The sequence below is a fragment of the Geotrypetes seraphini genome, chromosome 2, assembly GCF_902459505.1.
Source record: "Geotrypetes seraphini chromosome 2, aGeoSer1.1, whole genome shotgun sequence".
Lineage (NCBI taxonomy): Eukaryota > Metazoa > Chordata > Amphibia > Gymnophiona > Dermophiidae > Geotrypetes > Geotrypetes seraphini.
Genome location: NC_047085.1, coordinates 231,404,579 through 231,428,241, shown reverse-complemented (window position 1 = coordinate 231,428,241; position 23,663 = coordinate 231,404,579). Strand labels below are relative to the sequence as shown.

Sequence of the window (23,663 nt, the reverse complement as noted above, 5' to 3'; positions counted from 1 at the left end):
CCCCCTCGGACCGGGGCTCCGATCCGAGGTTTCGGGCTTTCACCAAGGGAGTCCGGGTCGAGGTCACCGATTCGACATCGATCGGTACCCCGAACCCCGGCATCGTCCCCGAGGGACTCCTCGAGACGTCGGAGATCCACGACCCCGGAACACTTTCACAGTGCTTCCCCGGTCTCGGAGCTTGGATCGGAGCAGGAACTTCGCTACTCGAGGGAAGCCTCCCCTTCCTTCTCCACCCGACGGAGGTCTCGTTCACCGACCCCCCACGGGGCCTCGGGAACATCCCGACCATTCTTCTCACGCTTTGTCCAGGACATGGGCCACGCTTTGAATTTAGACCTCCAGTCCGACTCCAGATACTCGAAAGAGTACCTAGCGGAACTGGATATGCCATCACTACCCAGAGAGTCCCTTCGCTTACCGCCTAACCCGATACTCCAACAGGCTCTCTTCAGGAACCTGGAGACCCCCTATATGGTCACAGCCGTGCCCTCCAAAATGGAGGCCAAGTACCGTACAGTACCCTTTCCGGGATTTGAACAACCACAGCTCTCCCACCAGTCGCTGTTAGTAGAATCCTCCTTAAAAAAGGCTCACCCCTCCCGGGTCTCAGCGGCGGTCCCCCCAGGCCGAGAAGGCCGAACCCTAGACAAGTTCGGCAGGAGACTATATCAAAATGCGATGATGGCCTCTAGGGTGCAAAGCTACACTTTCACCTTCACATCCTACCTCAAACACCTCATTGGACTACTGAGAGCCTTTGAGACTGACCTACCGGCCTCCCACCAAGGAGCCTTTAGCCTACTTTTGGAATCCCTCTCCAACCTACGCCTCCATCTATTCCACGCGGCCTACGATGGCTTCGAACTCTCCTCCAGAGAGGCAGCCTTTGCTATCGCCATGCGCCAACTAGCTTGGCTACGCCTGGTCGACATGGACCCCAACTTACAGGACCGGTTGGCTAACCTCCCCTGCGTGGGAAAAGAACTGTTCGATGACACTATCGAGGCGGCTACAAAACGCCTCTCCGAACACGAACGCTCGTTTGCCTCCCTCGTCCGACAAAAGCCCAAACCGCCCGCGTCCAGGCCGTATAGGGCCCCTCTGCGCCGCTACCCACAAAAATCCACTCCTGCCTTCTCGCGGCCTCCACCCAGACGTCCGCAAGCCCACCACCGGGCCATGCCCAAATCCCAACCGCCCGCGACTACCAAACCATCCCTGTCCTTTTGACGGGATACGCGGAAGGGGGCGGGCCCCCTCCACCATAGTCCCAGGCCTCCTTCCCATCAGGGGTCGCCTCAAAGCCTTTTACCCTCGCTGGGAACAAGTCACGTCGGACGCATGGGTCCTTGGCGTGATCTCATCAGGATACTCTCTCAACTTTCGGGCCATTCCTCCAGACAACCCCCCAAGGAATTGCCCATCCAATTGGACACAGCTACCCCTGCTCCTATCCGAGGCTCGAGACCTGCTTCGCCTCAGGGCAGTGGAGGAGGTTCCCCCCGACCAACGGGGGAAGGGCTTCTACTTCCGTTACTTCCTGGTACCGAAAAAAACGGGAGACCTACGCCCAATACTAGACTTGAGACGCCTCAACAAATTCCTAGTAAGGGAAAAATTTCGGATGCTTTCCCTACCGACCCTCTACCCCCTGATCGAAGAGGGCGACTGGCTCTGCTCCCTCGATCTGAAGGAGGCATACACACATGTCCCAGTACACCCCGCTCACCGCAAGTTCTTGCGTTTTCAGGTGGGGGACTGGCACCTACAATACAGAGTCCTCCCCTTCGGCCTAGCATCATCACCTCGGGTCTTCACCAAGTGCCTCATGGTGGTCGCAGCAACCTTACGTTCCCAGGGCCTCCAGGTATTCCCCTACCTGGACGACTGGCTGATCAAAGCCCCGTCCAGGGAAGGGGTTATCTCAGCGACCCAACAGACTATTACCTACCTACAAAGTCTGGGGTTAGAAATAAACTTCCCAAAATCCCAACTACGCCCCTCGCAGTCCCTACAGTTCATCGGGGGCCACGCTGGATACGGTTCGCCTCCGTTCCTTCCTCCCCCCTCCGCGCCTAGAGGCGTTAGTAAGTCTGAGTCGAAGGATCTCTCTGCTGACCTCGGTATCAGCTCGACAGATGATGACTCTCCTAGGGCACATGGCCTCCACCGTCCATGTCACACCCTTCGCCCGCCTCCATCTGAGAATCCCTCAATGGACCCTGGCCTCTCAATGGCGTCAAGACCGGGACCCGATCGACCGCCTCGTGACAGTGACTCCTTCCTTGCAGAGATCGCTCCGCTGGTGGGCCGACTCTTCAAATCTTTCCAAAGGTTTACTCTTCCTCGCCCCTCATCACAGCAAGGTACTCACCAATGACTCGTCAGAGTACGCTTGGGGAGCCCATCTGGATGGCCTACGCACACAGGGGATGTGGTCAGCGGAAGACCGCCGCTGTCACATCAACGTGCTAGAGCTCCGGGCCATCTATCTCGCAGCTGTAGCCTTTCAACACCTGCTCCACGACCGGGTTGTCCTCATCCGAACCGACAACCAGGTTGCAATGTACTATGTAAACAAACAAGGAGGAACAGGGTCTTGGTCCCTCTGTCGGGAAGCCCTGCGCCTCTGGAAATGGGCAATCTCCAACAACACCTTCCTTCGAGCGGTGTACATACAAGGAGAACAAAACTGCCTGGCGGACAGACTCAGCCGCCTCCTCCAGCCACACGAGTGGTTACTGCATTCTCAAACCCTACGACAGGTGTTCAAACAGTGGGGGACACCTCAAATAGATCTGTTCGCATCCCCCCACAATCACAAACTGCCTCTCTTCTGCTCCCGGATGTACTCCCCGGAACGGCTCGAGGCCGACGCCTTCCTCCTAGACTGGGAGGGAAGGTTCCTGTACGCGTTTCCGCTGTTTCGTCTGATCCTGCGGACGCTTGTCCACCTGAAAACAGTACAAGCCACCCTGATCCTGATTGCTCCTCGCTGGCCACGCCAGTCTTGGTTTTCCCTTCTACTTCAACTCAGTGTCAGAGATCCACTGCCTCTGCCTCTGTTTCCCTCTCTAGTGTCACAAGGTCAGGGTTCGCTGTTACATCCCAATCTTCAATCTCTTCATCTGAATGCTTGGTTTCTTTCCCCCCTGACTGCTCTCCCCGTGTCTCAATCAGTCAAGGAGATATTGGAGGCCTCTAGAAAGACCTCGACGAGAACCTGCTACTCCCAAAATTGGACCAGATTCTCAACCTGGTGCTCCGCCCACAGTCAGGACCCGGTGTCAATCCCCGTCCCTCTGGTCCTTGACTATTTACTTCAATTATCTCATTCCGGCCTAAAGACCAACTCCATTCGAGTACACCTCAGTGCAATTGCAGCCTTTCATCAGCCCCTGGAAGGGAAAGCCCTCTCGCTCCATCCCTTAATCTCTCGCTTCATGAAGGGTCTTCTGAATGTCCACCCTCCTCTCAAACCCCCTCCGGTGGTTTGGGACCTTAACGTGGTTCTGGCTCAACTAATGAAACCTCCATTTGAGCCCCTAGACAAATGCCATCCAAAATTCCTCACTTGGAAGGTAATTTTCCTGCTCGCGCTCACTTCCGCCCGACGGGTTAGTGAGTTACAAGCTCTGGTAGCGGACCCACCCTTCACGGTATTCCATCACGACAAGGTGGTACTCCTTACCCATCCAAAGTTCTTGCCTAAAGTAGTGTCTAATTTTCACCTCAATCAGTCCATTGTCTTGCCTGTATTTTTTCCCAAGCCCCACTCTCACCCCGGAGAGGTGGCGCTCCATACTCTTGACTGTAAGAGAGCGTTGGTCTTCTACCTCCAACGCACTCAGTCACACCGGAAAGTCCCACAATTGTTTTTGTCCTTCGACCCAAACCGGTTAGGTCACCCAGTCTCCAAGCGCACCTTGTCCAACTGGTTGGCCGATTGCATCTCCTTCTGCTATGCTCAGGCTGGTCTCACACTGCATGGTCGAGTAACGGGACACAAGGTCCGAGCGATGGCAGCCTCCGTAGCGTTCCTCAGGTCCACACCTATTGAGGAAATCTGCAAGGCTGCCACGTGGTCTTCGGTTCATACTTTCACCTCCCACTACTGTCTGGACTCACTGTCCAGGAGCGATGGCCGGTTCGGCCAATCGGTTTTGCGAAATCTGTTTGCTTAAATTGCCAACTTCCCTCCATCCCTTTTCAGTTAGCTTGGAGGTCACCCACATGTGAGAATATCATGCCTGCTTGTCCTGGGATAAAGCACAGTTACTTACCGTAACAGGTGTTATCCAGGGACAGCAGGCATATATTCTCACAACCCGCCCACCTCCCCGAGGTTGGCTTCTTTGCTAGCTAAGTGAACTGGAGACCACGAGGGGAAGCGCCCCCTAGTGGAGCAGGAAGGCACGCATGCGTGGAGCAGCAGAGCAAACTTAAATCTTCAATCAAGTTTGCTTGAAAATGCTTCCGCATCGGGGCTCCGTAGATGACGTCACCCACATGTGAGAATATATGCCTGCTGTCCCTGGATAACACCTGTTACGGTAAGTAACTGTGCTTTATAGTTTCTAAATCTTTCCTTTAAGTGTTAAAGGAAAGATATATAAGAGTTTTTACCTCATGCAAAATTGTAATTTCTTTAATAAGACATTAACTATTTTTTCTGCGGCCCTAACAGTTAAAGTTTTAACATCTTTCCTTTTTTAAAACTGACACATTTCAGTCTCTATATTGAAAATAAAATCATTTTCCCTACCTTTGTTGTCTGGTGACTTTATTTTTCTATGCTTTTAACTATGTTTCTAGGGCCTTCTTGTCCATTGACTGTTTTTCTCTCCATCTTCACTTTCTGCTTTGCATCCATCTTTGGCATTAACTTAACATTCAATTTTTCTGCTTCTCAAAATCTACTTTTCCATGTCTTCCCTTCCTATCTCTCTCTCCTTCCCTCTCTATTTCCATGGTCTGATATCTTCCATCCTTATGTAACATTTTTGTCCCTTCTTCCTTTCTGCCCCCTGCAGTCCATGTCCCTTCTTCCTTTCTGACCCCCTCCCAAGCCAACATTTCTCCCTCTTTTCCTCCAGTCCAACATTTTTTTTCTCTCTTTCTCCTGCATGCTCCTCCTCTGGTCCTCCTTCCCTTCCCAACCAACATCTCTCCCTCCCTCCTTGAGTCCAACTTTTCACTCTGCCCTCTCCCCCTTCCCCAGTGTAACATTTCTCCTTCCCTCCTTTCAGTCCTTCCCATCCATCTTGCCCTCTCCATGAGTCCAACACTTTCTGCCTCTTGCACGCTTTCTCTCTCTCTGTCCTTGCCTCTTCCCTTGAGTGGCATCCCTCCTTCCTACCCCCTAACCCAAAATGCTCTCTCTCCATGCACCATCACACCCTCCCCTCCAGTATGTAGCACCTCTCTTTTCCCTCCCTTTCTGCCAGGTCCAGCAGCACCTTTACATCCCCACTGTCCTGCAGTACCCCTCTTCCCTTCTCTCCTCCCCCTGTCCAACAGTAACTCCTCTCTTCCATTTCCCTCCCCTCTGTCAAGCAGCACCTATCCCTCTCCCCATGTGTAGCAGTACTCCTTCTCCCTTCCCTCTCCAGCAATACCCCTCTCTTCTCTAGCCTAGCAGAAGCCCACTTGAATGATGCGAGGCGGGCCGACCTAGCAAAGGCCCCGAGGCTGCCTGATGAAACTGCATGTAAACTACTGCTAGCAGTAGCTGTGTGGCTAAATTAAAATCACACTGAACTGCTGCTGCTGCTGCTTATCCGGGGATGGAGCGAGAAGAATTCATATGTCTTCAGAGTTCCCGTCATCTTCAGAGGGGGCTTGCCCTTAACGCTCGCCCAGAATGTGGCCCGCTCTCGCGCACTCTCCTTCCCCACACAAACCACACGCCGGCACAGATGCTGCTCCGCTGGAGTCTCCAATGGTGGTTGCCACCGCCAACCCTCTTTCCTGCCTCTGCATCCACCGGAAACAGGGCACCGATTGGCCAACATGGAGAGGGAGGAAAGCAGGAGTCCCGACAGCAGATGGCAGGAAGTTGCAAGACAGCTAACGCCGGAGCCTCTCTTCCTGCCCAGTGTGCCGTAACAAATCTGAGTTGTCACCTTGCTTAGAGCGATGCGGGCCGCAAAATAGTACCTGGGCCCGTTGTAGTAGCATGCGGCCCGTTGGCTTTGAGTTTGAGACCACTACTTTAGATGAAAAAGGTTCATGACTATGGTCTCATTTTACATTTACTAAGTAGCTTGTGTGAGAAGCTAGTATAAACATAAAAGTGGGGGGGGGAAGCAACCCTGCTTTAAGGATGAATCCAACACTGCTCAGCACATGATTAATAGCTGATATGTAAAGGAGGGACCAGTCAGTTAAGAATAATAAAACAGGCAAGGTACATAACTTGCACTGGAACTCACCTTAGACCAAGTAGATGCCAGGCCCACCCGGACAACACCCTGCTAGCTGTTAACAGGTTATCCCAGCCATAAGGTAACAGGACTTATGTGTTTGATGCAGAATGTCTTTTACCGGTTCACAGCAAGCATAGAAAAAAATATTGGTACAATAGATATAAGTAGATTCTTTAAGAAAAGGCTGAAACGTTTCTCATTTTTTTGGCTGGATGCAGAGTTCTAATGGCAGAAATTTTCTATATTTATACAATGAAAACTCTGTAATCATTACAACATTGTACTTAGGGTTACCAGACATCTGGATTTACCCGGGTGTGTCCTACTACTACTTCAGTTAATCATTTCTATAATGCTACTAGGTGTATGCAGTGCTTTATACATTATATACAAGTACAGTGGTACCTCGGTTTACGAGTGCACCAGTTTGCGAGTGTTTTGCAAGACGAGCAAAACATTTGCAAAATCAGCGCCTCGGGCACCCCCCCTCCGCGACCTGAGGTCCCCCCAACCCACCCGAACCCTCTTCTTATTTTAGTGTAGCCTCCGCACCGGCACCAGCATGTCCTGTGCGTTGGTGCCGGTGCCCGAAGATCTGCTTCCTGTGCTGGGCCTTGAGAACGTGAACTCTCAGGCCTTGAGCATGCGCACATGCTCAAGGCCCAGCCTTCGGGGGGAGCAATGTCGGTTCTCGGGGGGGGGAGCAGCACTGCTGACCTCGGGGAGGGGGGTTGGGGAGGGGAACATATCAAAGCGAGTTTCCATTATTTTCTATGGGAAAGCTCGCTTTGATAAAGAGCATTTTGGATTACGAGCATGCTCCTGGAACAGATTATGCTCGTAATCCAAGGTACCACTCTACTATCTCTGTCCCTAGTGGGCTAGAGGACTGTCCCTGGCCTTCAGTGTGTGGGCCAAGAGCAGTGGCAACTTATAGGGCATTATGGAGGCAGAGGGGCCTGTACCAGAGTATTCTCCCCTGTCCCCTATCTACCTCCTTTGGCTATGCTGAAATTTAATCAGCTCTGGAAGCCTTCTCTCTGGAGTGACTTCCTGTTTCCTGCGTAGGCAGGATGCTCCCGAGAGGCATCTTCCAGGGCAGGTTGACGATAGCATGCTCTCCTCGCTGTTTATGCCGACTGGCCTGAAGATTAAATTTCAGTGAGGAGGTAGGTGGGGGACAGAAGAGAGTTATAGGGAAAGAACGAGAGAGAAACACTATATCTCACAGGGTAGGTGGGGAGATTTAGAGGGAGAGAGAACAAGAGATATAGAAGCACCCTTACAAGGGCATAGGAATGTAATTTAAACTAACAATTTATTTTAAAATTATTCAACAAAACAAATCAATATTCATATCTCTCTCAATTTTTATTTTTTTTACTCAAAAGTGTCTGTACAGTACATTTACTTTTCATCCAATAGAAAAAGTAAATTTATTTTCTAAACAATTGCTTAGTAAACTTAGGGAGGGGCATTATGGAGAGAGAAAGAGAAGCACCTGGAGGGGAGGGAGGGAGAGAAAAAGAGAAGCAAGCACCTGTGAGAGGGGGGTTATGGGGAGAAAGAGAGAAGCACCCGTGGGAAAGGGGCAAGAGAGAAAAGCAAGCTCTCAGGGGGAAGGAGGGGGGAGGGGGAGAGAAGCATCTGCAGAGGAGGTGGGAGGGAGAGAAGTATTAAACGGGTACAGAAAATGGAAAGGGAAGAAAAAAGAAATGGGTGAAAGGTGGGGTAGGTCATGTGTCTATTCTGGCTTCACAAATATGGTAACCCTAAAAGTACTACTAGGAAACACTGGCATCTAGACCCTAGGAGAATTATGAAGAATAAAAAAGTTATCCACATCTTGGATACAAGGAAGCAGGAAATAGCGGTAGAAGAGTAAAAAACCAGAATGGCAGTGTTAGTCTCAAAGCAATTTGTGAATCGTGGAAGAGAAAAAAGATCCTTAAGTACCAAGAAATGCAGGCAGAAAGATAGAAATATTGAAGGGACAGACCTGGAAGTCTCTCAGCCAGGAAAAAGGGGTGTCATTGTGTGTGGGGGGGGGGGACACAAGGAGCCTTCAAAACAGAAAGAATATCCCCCAAAGCAACCCACAGAATGAAACACAGATCAGAACAGATTCCTAACTGTGAAATAGAAATATCAAAAGTGCAAGCAGATATATTTGGCCAAATTATTCAGTCAAATGACCCCACTTTCAAAGTTTCCATTGTGCCAGATTGCCTTTGAATTAACAGGAGGAAAAATAAAATGAGATTCAGTGGCATTGAAAGAAACAAACAAAAACCCAGCCCTACACAGCACAGGAGTAAATACATTTTTTTTACCAAGAGGTAAACAGTATCTCTGAGCAACCTGAAACAGTCCAGTTCAAAATAGAAACGAAAACGGAAAGCTGACAGGATTGACGGTCAATCTAGAGGGGGTGTGTAGGCAGATTGATAGGCTTAAGAGCGATAAATCCCCAGGACTGGATGGCATCCATCCGAGGGTCATCAAGGAACTGAAAGGGACCATAGCTGAACTGCTTCAACTAATAGCCAATCTGTTGATCAAATCGGGAAAGATTCCAGAAGATGGCGAATGTTACACCGATCTTCAAGAAAGGTTTGAGGGGAGATCCGAGGAACTACAGACCGGTGAGTCTCACCTCGGTACTGGGAAAGATGGTAGAGTCATTGATAAAGGACAGCATCATTGATCACCTTGACGGACACGGGCTGATGAGGACTAGTCAGCACAGTTTTAGCAAAGGCAGATCGTGTTTGCCGAACTTGCTGCACTTCTTTGAGGGAGTAAACAGACAGATAGACAAGGGCGATCCGGTCAACATTGTATATCTGGATTTTCAGAAGGCGTTCGACAAAGTTCCGCATGAACGACTACTTCGGAAAATTGCAAGCCATGGAATCAAGGGTGAAATACTCGTGTGGATTTAAAAACTGGCAGGAGCATAGGAAACAGAGAGTGGGAGTAAAAGGACAATACTCGGACTGAAAGAGCGTCACCAGTGGGGTGCTGCAGGGCTCGGTGCTTGGACCCGTGCTCTTTAACATCTTTATAAATGATCTGGACATAGGTACGATGAGCGAGGTGATTAAATTTGCAGACGATACAAAGTTATTCAGAGTAGTAAAGATGCAGGGGGATTGCGAAGATCTGCAACGTGACATAATCAGGCTCGAGGAATGGGCATCGACATGGTAGATGAAGTTCAACGTGGATAAGTGTAAAGTGATGCATGTTGGTAACAAAAATCTCATGCATGAATACAGGATGTCCGGGGTGGTATTTGGAGAGACCTCCCAGGAAAGGGACTTGGGAGTTCTGATTGACAAGTCGATGAAGCCGTCCACACAATGTGCGGCGGCAAAAAGGGCAAACAGAATGCTAGGAATGATAAAGAAGGGGATCACGAACAGATCAGAGAAGGTTATCATGCCACTGTACCGGGCCATGGTATGCCCTCACCTGGAGTACTGCGTCCAGCACTGGTCGCCGTACATGAAGAAGGACATGGTACTACTCGAAAGGGTCCAGAGAAGAGCGACTAAGATGGTTAAGGGGCTGGAGGAGCTGCTGTACAGCAAAAGATTAGAGAAACTGGGCCTCTTCTCCCTCGGAACAGAGGAGATTGAGAACATTTAAGGTACTGAAGGGGATAGACTTAATAGATAAGAGCAGGTTGTTCACCCTCTCCAAGGTAGGGAGAACAAGAGGGCACTCTCTAAAGTTGAAAGGAGGTAGATTCCGTACAAACGAAAGGAAGTTCTTCTTCACCCACAGAGTGGTAGACAGCTGAAATGCTCTTCCAGAGGCTGTTATAGGGGAAAACACCCTCCAAGGATTCAAGACAAAGTTAGACAAGATCCTACTGAACAAGAACGTGCGCTGATAGGGCTAGTCTCAGTTAGGGTGCTGGTCTTTGACCAGAGGGCCGCTGCGTGAGGGGACTGTTGGGCTTGATGGACCACTGGTCTGACCCAGCAGTAGCAATTCTTTTTTTTTTTTTCTTTATACTTTTTCAAATAAATCCACAAGAATCCACTTGTTACAGAAAACAGAGTATGTACAGCAAATATGGTTATCATTTCAAAATAGAAGTATCCTAATGTAGATATCCCATAAATGTTTAGGTATTACAGTTCTATCATATTTTTAAACTCTTAAGAAGTCCTCAATACCTTTGGGAAAACAATAAGAAAAAGACAAGGAGATCTTATATTCCTAGGAATTAATACATAATAAAATGAAATGGCTTAACAGAAACATAGAAGATGACGGTAGAAAAGGGCCACCGCCCAACAAGTCTGCCCACTCTAATGACTCACCCCCTAATTTCTTCCTTGAAGTGATCCCACATGCTTATCCCATTTTCTCTTAAAATCCAGCACGCTGCTGGCCTCAATTACCTGCAGTGGAAGACTATTCCAATGATCAACCACCCTTTTGGTGAAGAAATACTTCCTGGTGTCACCATGAAATCTCCCACCCCTGAGTTTCAACGGATGTCCTCTTGTCGCCATAGGTCCTTTAAGAAAGAAGATATCCTCTTCTACCTCAATACGGCCTGCGACATACTTGAACGTCTCAATCATGTCCCTCCTCTCTCTACATTCCTCGAGTGAGTATAGCTGCAACTTACCCAGTCGTTCCTCATACGGAGGAGATCCTTGAGTCCTGAGACCATCCTGGTGGCCATTCGCTGAACCGACTCAATTCTCTGCACATCTTTTTGATAATGTGGTCTCCAGAATTGTACACAATATTCTAGATGAGGTTTCACCATGGATCTGTACAAAGGCATTATAACTTCGGGCTTCCGGCTGACGAAACTTCTTCGGATACAACCCATCGTTTGTCTAGCCTTGGATGAAGCTTTCTCCACTTGATTGGCAGTCTTCATGTCTTCACTAATGATCACTCCCAAGTCCCATTCTGATGCAGTTCTTGCTAAGGTCTCACCATTTAGGGTGTAAGTTCTGCATGGATTTCTGCTGCCAAGGTGCATGACCTTACACTTTTTGGCATTAAAACTTAGTTGCCAAGTTGAGGACCAATGTTCCAGTAAGAGTAGGTCCTGCGTCATACAGTCAGGCACTGTGCTTTTGCCTACTATGTTGCATAGTTTGACGTCACCGGCGAATAATGTAATTTTCCCCTCGAAGCCCCTGAGCCAGATCCCTTACGAAGATATTAAATAGGATCGGACCCAAGACCGAGCCCTGCAGCACTCCACTGATCACTTCCGACATTTTGGAGAGAGTACCGTTCACCACCACCCTCTGAAGTCTACCACTGAGCCACTCTTTTACCCATGCAGTTAACGTTTCTCCTAATCCCATCGAACTCATCTTGCTCAATAACCTGCGGTGTGGGACACTATCAGAAGCCTTACTGAAGTCCAGGTACACGACATCTAGGGACTCCCCCATATCCAGCTTTTTCGTTACCCAGTCAAAGAAGCTGATCAGATTGGATTGGCAGGACCTTCCCTTTGTAAATCCATGTTTATGGGGATCTCGTAGATTCTCATCGTTCAGGATCGTATCTAATTTGTGTTTGATTAGTGTTTCCATAATTTTACTCACTATCGATGTGAGACTCACCGGTCTGTAATTTGCAGCCTCCGTCCTGCATCCCTTTTTGTGGAGTGGAATGACATGAGCTGTTTTCCAGTCCAATGGGACTCTTCCTTTACTTAGGGAAAGATTGAAGAGCGCGGATAGCAGTGCCGCCAGGACATCACTCAACTCCCTAAGCACCCTGGGATGTAGTTTGTCTGGTCCATTGGCTTTTGTTCACTTTGAGCTTTGAAAGTTCATAGTAGACGCTGCTGGACGTAAACTCAAAATCTCGAAATGGGTCTTCCGAGCTTTCCCTTGTCTGTAGCTATAGATCGGATCCCAGCGCCTCACAGGTAAAGACTGAGCAGAAGTATTCATTTAGTAGTTCGGCTTTATTGGAATCTGATTCTACATAATTCTACATGATAATAAACAACCAGCCTTTTCATTTTAGACTGCCCTACAACATTTTCTTTGTGTCTAGAAAGCTGTGAAGGTGTTCAGGAACAAAAAAGACATATTTGATCCCAGTGTATCTAATTAAACATTTACAGGGGTAAGTAAGTAAAAACGTAGCACCCAAACTTTTTACTTCTTCCCTCGTAGCTAGAAATAGCTTCCTGCGATCTTGGGTAGACTTTGTCACATCAGGAAAGATCCAAATTTTTTAACCCAAAAAATGATCTTGAGAATTCTGGAAAAAAATTCTTAATACAGCATTAAGATCCTTTTCAAATACAAAAGATGTTATCATTGTTCTACGATATTCAATTTCTTCTTGGGAATTTTCTATGATGTCAGTTAAATTTAAAGCCATAGGTTGTGGTCTATCAACCTGATTGTCTCAAGGATTATCCAATTTCTTTGGTAGATAGTAAATCCTATTGATAGGCGGAATTGAGTCTTAGGAAAACTAGATTTTCAATCAAATATTTTTTGAACATATCAATAGGAGCAGTAATTGCAGATTTAGGAACATTCAAAATTCTTAAATTAAGTCTTCTGTCTATCCTTAACCAGTGTTCCTGATAAAATTTGAATTGAGGCTATTTCCTTATTAATATTATCAAACTTTAAGTTAGTCTCAGTTTGTATGTTTTGAACTGAAGCTGAAAAATCATCAATTTTACTTACGAGTGAGAAATCACTAGTACATTTGGTAACAGCAACTTCCAGTTTCTGGAGCACTCTCCAAATGCCGTCCAATGTCACCTGCGAAGAGTGGTTCTCCCACGCTTCATGCGATGTTGGAGACTCAGCGTTCAGATCGGCTTGAAGCCCCTCACTGCACGAGGGCGTTGAACTCGTCAGGACCTCAGCACTCACGTTCTCAACATCTGCCTGCGCTGGATTAGGTGGCAAACGGGCTGCCGGGGGGGGGGATAATGCGATCTCAAGCCCCAAAGCTCCGGTGGCTCCCTCCATCGGAGTTACAGCTGGGTTCCTTCCCCCTTCAGTACTGGCCGGTGAGCTAGTCAAAAAGTGATCCATCGATACTTGCCTGGGCGTGGAGAGGTCTGCCCGAAGAACGCCCTTACGTTTACTATGGGGCATTATTGGTTGTCCCGAAAAGGTGAGAATGCAGAATTGTAAGGCACGACGGAATTCGCAGTCAGACCGCTAGCATGCCGCCGCCATATTGTTTTGCCTGGATGTTAGTTTTTCAGCAGTGGCAATTCTTATGTTCTTATGTTATCTCTAGATTCCTATCTACCAATAACAGTCATCATAGCAATATGTGAAAGTGTTTTATAACAACGCTGAGAGAAAGAGATTGCCAGAAACCAGACTCTGTCTGAAATACAAAACTTTGCAGAATATCATAAATAATGTTTCAAAACTGATTTCCAAGTACACCCAGGAAAATACATACATGGCTAGTTAGTGTATATATCTAATATTTATTTATTTATAATATAACAAGATCAGAAGATGTTAACTGCCCATTATTAATGAATGATATCCTCCGGTACCACTTATTCTTGAAAAAGAAAAAGTTCCTAGTAGCTCCTAGCACTGGCAGTATCTGACCTAGTAAATCACTGGACGCAGCAGAAACATGTTCAGTAATGTCTGTTTCTGTGCAAACGTTCTCCTCCCTTCTGTATGCCAGCAATGGCCTTCAGTGAGAAGCACTGAACGCTGGCCTCTGCACTCCCCCCCACATTCCTGCAATACTGACTTTTGCGACTGTACAATTCACAACAGCAGAAGACATAGGTTTATAATTTTCTTCAATATTTTCTATTGGTTCATGTTCCACAGGCTTTAAAAGAAATTTTTAAGAGCCCCTGGATAGGTTACCTAATCACTTTATATCGTACTAGTATTTTAGCCCGTTACATTAACGGATGCTAGAATGTGTGTCTTTATTTCTGGCTCTCTCTCCCTCCCGCTGTCTGTCTCTCTCCCTGGCCCCCTTTGTCTGTCTGTCTTTCTGTGTCTCTCCCTGCCCCTGTGTCTTTCTTCTTTTCTTTCTATCTGTCTCTCTCCCTGCCTCCTGTGCAGCAGCATTTGTCTCCCACCACTTCCCTGTGCAGCAGCCACAGTAGGATTCCCTCCCCCTCCATTTCCCTCCCCCCACACCACTTCCCTGTGCAGCAGCAGCAGCATTTCCCTTACCCCCCTTTTCCCTTCCCGTAGTCTGGCCGGCTCCCTTAGTCCCTTACCGCCCTGCCCCCTTCCCTTCCCGCGGTCCCGACTAACCTTCTGATTCCAGCAGCGTCTGCAGCACTCTACACATGCTGCTTCGCAGACGCTGCTTGAATTGGAAGGTTTTAGGACCCGCAGCCCTTGCCGAACCCGGAGCGAGCTCTGGGTTTTTTTATTTTTTTTACGCGGGCCCAACCGGAGCAGGAGGAGAAGCCTGGGAGGCAGCAATTAAGGTCCGTTCCGGCCCCCGCTGACGTCGCCCTGGCCAGTTCACATCCTTCAGACTGCAAGAGCCACCGCGTCCAACAGGCTCCACGCCGCCGCGCACATGTGCACTCCTACCTGCGGGTCCCTATAGCTCATGGAAAACGGGAGCACGCAGGTGGGAGTGCGCATGCGCGCTTAGGGCTTTATTATATTAGATGAACTCCAAAAGGAAGCTCTTTGGTATGATGACAAGTGCTATGGTGAGCATTAGCAGTAAATTTGAGAAAGTTTATATTCCACATACCTTAGCTTAGGAGTGAAGTTCACTACTGTTGTGGTGTGCACAAAACTAACCACTTTGGTGACATTTCCCTTCCATGACCGAAAAGGAATTCTAGCTAGTTTTAGAATTATGAGGAGGAGTTGAGAATAGTTGAGTAACACGGCAATGAACTCATAGTTCTGTTACTTATGTATAACACAAGGGAAATTTAGCAAGTCATTTTCCACTGTTTATTAATATTGCATGCTCATCTGAAAAACAGATGATAAAACCTGACAATGGTCAAATTTCACCTGTAAACTGCGTTGGGATAAAACACAGGTCATATTCAGCTGGCAGTGTTTGGCATTTTTGTTTTTTGGCCACTGCCAGCATTATGCTTGGATATGTAATGCTGTGCCATGTCTGGGTACTGGCATTGAATATCTGGATATGTGGAGCCAGTTGTCACCTGGTTATGAGGGAAAATTGTCGGCCATTAAGATGGGTTATTTTATCACAAGTCATGCTATTTCAGCACAGGGTCCCATTTATATACCGTAATACAACCCTATATTAAAATAGCAAGACTTGTGGTAAAGTAGTCCAACTCATGGCAAGCAACTTTGATAACTCCCTCTCAAGTGTGGTATTCAGTACTTGACGGCATAAGCTAAACCAGACAGATAGGGCTGGATTTCATGTGACCCCATTTATCCGTTTAGTATGGTTAAGTGCTGACTCTACCCCTGGACTGCCCATAAAATCATCATCTTGGGGTTTTGTAGTTAGTGCTGCTGCTATTAATATTACTAGTCAAGGATAATGACATATTGAGTGAGTGGAGGAGAATCATAGTGGTGGCTCTTCAGGCCCACCCCAGTTACAGGCAAGTATGGTAGTGCAGGCAGCTTTGCCTAGGGAGGTGGTAAGTGCCAAATTATATTTTTGTAAGTATCCAGGAACTTTTCATTCATAGATATAACAGATTGCATGTATTTTACTTTAAATACAGTGGAACCTTGGTTTATGAGCATAATTCGTTCCAAAAGTATGCTCGTAAATCAAATTGCTTGTATATCAAAGCGAGTTTCCCCATAGGAAGTAAGGGAAACTTGCTTTGATTCGTTCCACCCCCCCTCCCCCGAGGCTACCTGCGCTGCTCTGTCCCCCCCCCTCGAGGCCACCGGCGCTGCTCCATACCCCCCCCCCCCCCCGCGATCCTACATCCCCTGCCGAGCACCCAAATAGCAAAACCTTCCCCAATTTGGCACCAGCACCAACGCACAGGACATGCCGGTGCCCGAAGATCCTCCCTCTGGACTGGGCCTTGAGCATTTGCGCATGCTCAAGGCTTTCTAGTCTCGCTCTCTTCTCGGAGAGAGCGAGACCAGAAGGCCTTGAGCATGCGCAAATGCTCAAGGCCCAGCCAAGAGGGAGGATCTCCGATGCGATGCACAGCCCAGCCATGAGGGAGGATCTTTGCGGTATATAAGCTGTTGTTATTATTATTATTATTATATTGTCTTGTGCGTTGGTGCTGGTGCCGGTGCCAAATTGGGGTAGGTTTTGCTATTTGGGTGCTCGGCGGAGGATGTAGGATCGCCGGGGAGGGGGTGATGCTGGATCGCTGGGGGGGATGCCGGATCGCGGGGAGGGGCACTCGTAAATCGAGTCAAGCTTGGTTTCTGAGGCACTGAATTTACAAATGTTTTGCTCGTCTTGCAAAACTCGCAAACCGGTGCACACGTAAACCGAGGTTTGACTGTATATATATATATATATATATATATATATATATATCTTACATTTAAACATATTTATCTATAAGATTGGTCTTTCTGATATGCCTAATTAATTTTTTTATAGATTTGTGCACATTCTGTCAAAGAAACAGATGGGATTTCTCTTTTTTTTGGTTACCTAAAATAGTGATCATAGCAGAAAGTAGTTTGGGGAACTAGGTTTTGTCATATTTTGGTGAGAGTAAGAGGGGAATACATCAAGGGGCGTTAGGGCTTTAAGTCATGGTAATTGGCCTTACGTTGCTTTTCTAAAAATAGCATGGCAATATTTAAATCACTGTGCGTCAGTAAGTAATTAAATGCAAATTAATCAAATATCCTAACATGACTTGTGATACACCACAAGCCGCATTAGGGTTCAAAAACCATGGTAAAATAACCCCAGCTCTTTGCTGAGGTTATTTTACCATCCAGGAAAATTGGGTCACTAGCCCAGGGGCTCCCCCCTCCCCAGAGGTCAAAGCCACTAGGGTTGAGATCTTCCATTTAAGTATCCTTTTATGGGAAATCTGACCCTTAATGTTAGTCATGCCATTTTAAAGCCAGTGAAGGATATGGCAGGAGTGACTGAACAAGCCCCTAAACCTCCAGAGTATCAACACCCTGAATCATCAATGGCAGTGGTAAGGTGAACACAGGTGCTTCAACCTCAGGTGGAGGGCTTCAGCAAGGGGATCCCTGAGCTAATGACAAGGAGCATCAGGCTGTGGCTTAATGCTGCAGGACCACAAGAATAACGCTGCTTGTGAGGTGGCTTACAAGCAGCATTATTCCTCTAAGATGGGATTCAGCAACTTGTGATTCAATCTCCCGCAAGTTGCTTGGGGCTTCAAGGTATGGTGAAGGGCAAAACTTTACCACACCTTGATGAATTAGTCTTTTTATATTTTTTCTCTTAAATTTTGGATGCATTGTTTCTGTTTTAATTGGTTGCTTTGAAAGCACTACTTCGCTTTTGTCTTGCAGGTGAAGCTGTTAAGATAAGGCAGGCCCCTCAATCCAGTGGAAATTTCTGCCATGCTGTCCAGCTACACCCATCATTTGTCTGTCCAATGCCAGCACTTCCTTCATTTAAAATAAAACACAAAATTAAATTTGCATCATTTTCAAGACTTGTCGGCATTGTAGAAGAGGAATCTTGAAGACTGGAATCTGCTGTTTTCATGGACACAATTTCATCCTGACAATTTGGGTGGGGGAGGGAAGGGAGGGAGGGAAAAGGGAAAGTTGAAGGGGAAGGATAAAAAAAAATACATATATATATATATATATATTTTTTAGTCTGGCAAAATGACTTTGTTTTAAAGGGAAGATGTGCTGTCCCTTTTAACCAGATTAAATCTATATTTAAAATAATAACAAACAAAACATGGAACATAAAAGCTTTTATGGAATGCCAATGACTTTTTAAATTTAATAGTCTCCACGCTTTTATTTTCTTGTGATAAGTTTTTATTTTTGTGGAGGTTGGGGTAGGCTTCCACAATAGAAATAAAAAATACCAACAAAACAACAAGAACTGTGCACCCCTTCTACTGCCTATAGAATAAGGAGTTTCACATTTAATCTGGTTTATTTTTTTTATGAAGGATTATTTTATAAGTAATACAAACCTGAAATTAATGAGCACGAGAAAAACCAAATTTAATTTTATAAAGTGTTGTCACATTCATCTCTTGTTTACCATCATTAGAATCATGAGTTTATTTGACAAACTAGTCCTATTATTTTGGCAATGAGTAAATGGCTTTCTTCCCCCGTTAAATCCCTGGGATCTGTCTTCTCGAATCTTGGTTTAAATAAATTGCACCTCTGGTTTCTTACCCCTCAGATAGTGGTAGGCCTGGGGAAGGCCACAAGGCTCTTGACATTTTGTATATTGTGTATTTTATATATATTTAAAAAAAAAATCCAAAAAATTAAGTTTTTAAAAGTTCTCATTAAGGCTTTAATGGCAAAAGGGATAGTACATCTTTCCCAAGGGTTTCACTTTGGCCATGGAGATTTAAACTATGGTAGCAGTTTCACAGAAAAATTCAAGAAAAGTTTTCTTAAAAAAATTAAAATAAAATAAAAAAGTAAAGACAAAAATATAAATAAAAAACTAATAAAGTTCATTTTAACCTTATTTGCGCCTTCTTTTTATATGTACATTGGAGAAGAATTGTAGTCCCCAGTGGGCGTTCTGTAGGCCAGGATCCATCACAGAGCTTTAGATTTATGAAGACAAGTATATCCAGAACCAAAAATACTTAATGTACGTTCTTGGAAAACTTAGGTGCTATTCAAGAATTTTTAGAAGCCAGGTGAGGTTTTTTTTTTGTGTGTCGATAAAGCAAGATGTAACTAACTACACAAATTGATGATGGAACTAGGATGGAAAAGCTTTCCTAGAATTCAGAAATAATGTGAAATTTTGATCATTTGTGGTCCTTCCAGTATACATCAGTTATTGCAGTCCCCTCTCTTATTTTTTCACTGTATCAGAAAGGAACTAAACTCTCCAAAGGTTTTTGAGATCTTTATTTTTTTTAGCATGTTTCATTCTGGTTTTCTTTTATATTTTAATTTAGCTTCCTTTAAAAAAATTATTTCTCTTAAAAATTTACTTTTTCCAGTTTCTTCAGTATGGATCATTTATTGCCTTGGGGAATTTCTTCAAAAAGGTAATACATAAATCCTATTAAATAAATAAGACTCATGGCATAGAGTATGTTGGGCTTCTTTACCTTCCCTATATGACAGTAACACCTATAAAATATGTGGCTTCTGTCTAGGGTCCCACATATGGTAAGATTTTTTTCTGATTGCCAAAATACATTTTTTTTCCTCTGAATATTTATGATGATAAGGGCTCCTTTTACTAAGGTGCGCTAGCGTTTTTAGCGCACTTACGAAATTACCACGCGCTATACCGCGTGGTACGCTTCTAGAATAATGCCAGCTCAATGCTGGCATCAAGGTCTAGCGCGTGTGGCAATTTAGCGTGCACTATTCCGTGCGTTAAGGACCTAACACACCTTAGTAAAAGGAGCCCTAAGTGTCTCTGAATCTTCAAAAAGGAACCATCTCTGAAGTTTACTGGTTCACACAGCCGAATATAGTATCTATTTGAAGCAGGTACAGATCTCAGCTGAGACTTCTCAAGACATGAGGTACTACAACACTGTCCGGTCACTTTAAGCAGAACCATGATTCAAAGAAGTGTGGCTACACAATGTCACTAACAATAATTCTGCAAGGATAAGCCGGCATAGAATTCTCACATGTAGTTTCCAAGTTTATTCTTTGATATACCGTTTAAAAGTCTAAAATTAAAAATATAACAAATCATAAAGTTAAAATAAAATTAATGGTAAGATAAAAATAAAAAAGTGAGCATGACAGATAGAAACACTGGAAACAAGATGGGAAGAGAAGTAGGGTAAATTAATAAATACATTGAAATTCGAAAGTTAAAAAAAGGGGGTGGAAAGTGGAGGGGAGGAAGATACATAATAGTGGGGCTCGCCGAAAGTGCTGTCACGTTAAACCTTTAGGTGGTGCTGGTGCCTTCCCGCCCGATGTCGGCTTATGTGACCATCAGTTCTTAGTTTTCCACAGATCCAAGAAGCTATGTTTTCAGTTTCTCTTCAGCACATCAGAAGTTCTTTTTTTGAGCCTTCCTGATTTTAGTTTGTCATTTTCTTCACAATTCATTATTTTTCCCCCTTCTTTTCACCTTTCCCATGAGCTTGGTTCAATTTGGTCTTTTTTTGTTTGTTTGTTTTTGGCCTTTGGACCACTTCAAAGCCCTTAGTTGACCCAGGGAACATTGAAGTTCCTTGCTATACTTTTCAGTTGACCTCCCTGGGCCATCGAGCCTTTTATTTTATTCTAAAATGTATAGCCCACAGCATCCTACTATTCTGTGTGGGGTACAAAAGAACATACAGTTAAAATACATACATGCATCAAAGTCTATTGTTATAGTTGGCAAAAGATGATATACAAAGTTAAATCTCAATTATAGATAGCATCAAGAAGTATTGTCTTCAAAATTTTTAAATGACAAAGAGTGCTGAGTGGCTTCAAGAAATGTAGTCAATGTAATTGGACCATTTCAGACTCTAACCCCTTAATCGGTGTGTTCAGCATCTGGGTTCTGACCATAGGGTCATTCATTGTGAACTCTGTTTATGCAAAATAGGTCACTGAAAGTCTGACAAATCCAGTGTGATTAAACCTTTTTGTTTGGCATCAACATCCAGCATGGCAGGAAATTTGCGACCTGATGCTCACCCTGCATCAACACTAGCATTTATATAGATAAAGCATGCACTATTGCTGACTAGAGAGTGTTGAGCATCAGACTCTCTCCAGAGACAGGACTCGACCTTGTCTTTCCATGCCTCTTCCATTGGGCAAGGCATCACGTAAGAAAGCTAATAAGCACAAATATGCCCAGACAACTTGCATTACAGATTGTTTCCACGCCGATACCTCTTCTGGTGCAGATGCTAACTCTCTAGGAGGAGATCCGGGTTATGCTCAAATATCAGCTTTTGGGGCTACTGTTGATGCAGTCTACACTAGCTTTAAAGGTGTCCATGGCAGCCTAAACCCAGCCTGAGGATACATCAAGGTAATCAAGGAGAAGATCACATATCCCTGCTGCTCAGCATCAAGCATCAGGGTTGACATGGACCCATTCCACGCATGCATGGTCATCAGCAGAGGAATTATCTCCTGGGTCAGAATCGACCCCTCCTTGAAACATAGTCAACTCTCCTTTCGGTGCACTATCTCAGATTTGCCTAGGAGAGAATATTTGAGGAGTCTGAATCAAACCACTCTGAGGACCTGCCAAATTTGTCAGCAGAAGAATCCTATGGCATACTTTCTATCCTTCTCAAGCACCAAAGAACATCTCTTTTACTGGCTTTTACTGTTAAAATGAAGACAGAGGAAGAACTTTGCTCATTTTCTTGGGTTTCTTAACTATAAATCGCCACCAGCTGACTCATAAGAGTTGCCATATTGGGGCTGACCGAAGGTCCATCAAGTCCAATACCCTGTTTCTGACAGTGGCCAATCCAGGTCACAAGAACCTGGCACGATCCCAAGGAGTAAAATAGATTTTATGCTGCTTATTCTAGGAATAAGCAATGGATTTCCCCAAGCCATATTAATAATGGCTTATAGACTTTTGTTTTTGGAAATTATCCAAACCTTTTCTAAACCCTGTTAAGCTAACTGCTTTCACCACATTCTCCAGCAACAACTTCCAGAATTTAATCTCATGTTGAGTGAAGAAATGTTTTCTCCAGTTTGCTTTAAATTGCTTTATCACATGCCCCCCTAGTTGTATTTTTAGAAAGAGTAAATATATCTCACCTGAACCATCTCTTCTCCAGGCTGAAGAATCTTAGCTGCTTTAGCCGTTTCTTGTAGGGAAGTTGTCCCAAACCTTGTGATCATTTTTTTCGCCTTTCTCTATACCTTTTCTAATTCAGCTATATCTTTTTTGAGATGCAACAACCAAAATTGCACACAGTATTTGAGGTTTGGCTGCACTATAGACTGATAAAAAGGCATTATAACATTTTCATATATGTTTTCCATTCCTTTCCTGTTAATTCCTAAAATTCTATTTGCTTTCTTAGCTGCCACTGCACACTGAGCTGAAGTTCTCAATGTATCCTTAATGACACCTAGATTCTTTTCTGGGTGGTGACTCCTAACTTGGGACCCTACATCATGTAGCTGAGTTCGGGTTCCTCTTTCGAACAAGCATCACGTTGCATATGATCACATTAAAAGTCATCTGCCATTTTGACGCCTGAATCCTCTTGCAATTTAATAACTTTGAAAAAATGGTATCAGCTAATTTAGGGGTGTTTTTATTAAGGTGCGCTAATCGATTTAGCGGATGCTAAAGATTAGCATGTGCTAAATGCTAAGACGCCAATAGAATATAATGGATGCTTAGCATTTAGCATGCGCTAAATCGGTTAGCATGTCTTAATAAAAAGACCCCTTAATTCTCTCTCTAGTTATTCCCATATCTAGACAATTGATAAAAAGCAGCGATCACAGCATAGACCCATGGGGAACCCCATTATTTACCCTTCTCTTTTGAGAATATTGACCATTTAAACCTATTCTCTTTTCTACCTTTCAACCAGTTCTTAATCCATAATAGAATATTACCTTCTATCCCATGACTTTCTAATTCCCTGAGAAGTCTTTCATAAGGTACTTTGAAAAATTCATTTTGAAAATCCAAATGCCCAACATCAACTGGCTCACCTTTATCCACATGTTCATTCACCCCTTCAAAGAAGTATAGTAGAGCAGTAAGGCAAGATTTCCCTTGACTAAATCCATGTTGGTTTTATCTCATTAATCCATGCTTATCAAGTTTCAAGTTTATTTGTAGTTTGATATAACGACCATCACAAATATCTGGTCGGTTTACAATTATAGAAATTAAAAAGATATTTAAAATATTTAAAATTGCATTTAAAAAAATGGGGGAATTAAGGACATAATTGAGACGGGTGGGTGATGAGGGGGAGAGGGAGGTTTTTAATTACATTATGTTAAATAAATAAATGAAAAGGAAGGAAAAAGGGAAAGGATAAAACGAGAGGAAGGGGAATGTTGCTTCTTGAAAGCGTTTATTAGTTTTTGTTTTCCCTTTTTTCGGGTTCTCAGTTGGAATTTAGATAAGCGCCTTTGAATAGAAATG

General features: G+C 45.0%; 1 protein-coding gene across 7 annotated transcripts in view; it reads left to right on the top strand.

Annotated features, from left to right (window-relative positions):
• Nucleotides 1–19,058, top strand: part of TCF20 (transcription factor 20) — a 471,396-nt gene extending 452,338 nt beyond the window's left edge. For all 7 annotated transcript variants that reach the window (XM_033935171.1, XM_033935172.1, XM_033935166.1 and 4 more), the window contains one exon: nucleotides 17,897–19,058. Coding sequence is in view for 1 of the 7 variants with exons in the window: in XM_033935172.1 (XP_033791063.1) it covers nucleotides 17,897–17,914 (18 nt within the window). In the remaining 6 variants the exon portion in view is untranslated. The remainder of the gene's footprint in view (nucleotides 1–17,896) is intronic.
• Nucleotides 19,059–23,663: the final 4,605 nt, after the last annotated feature.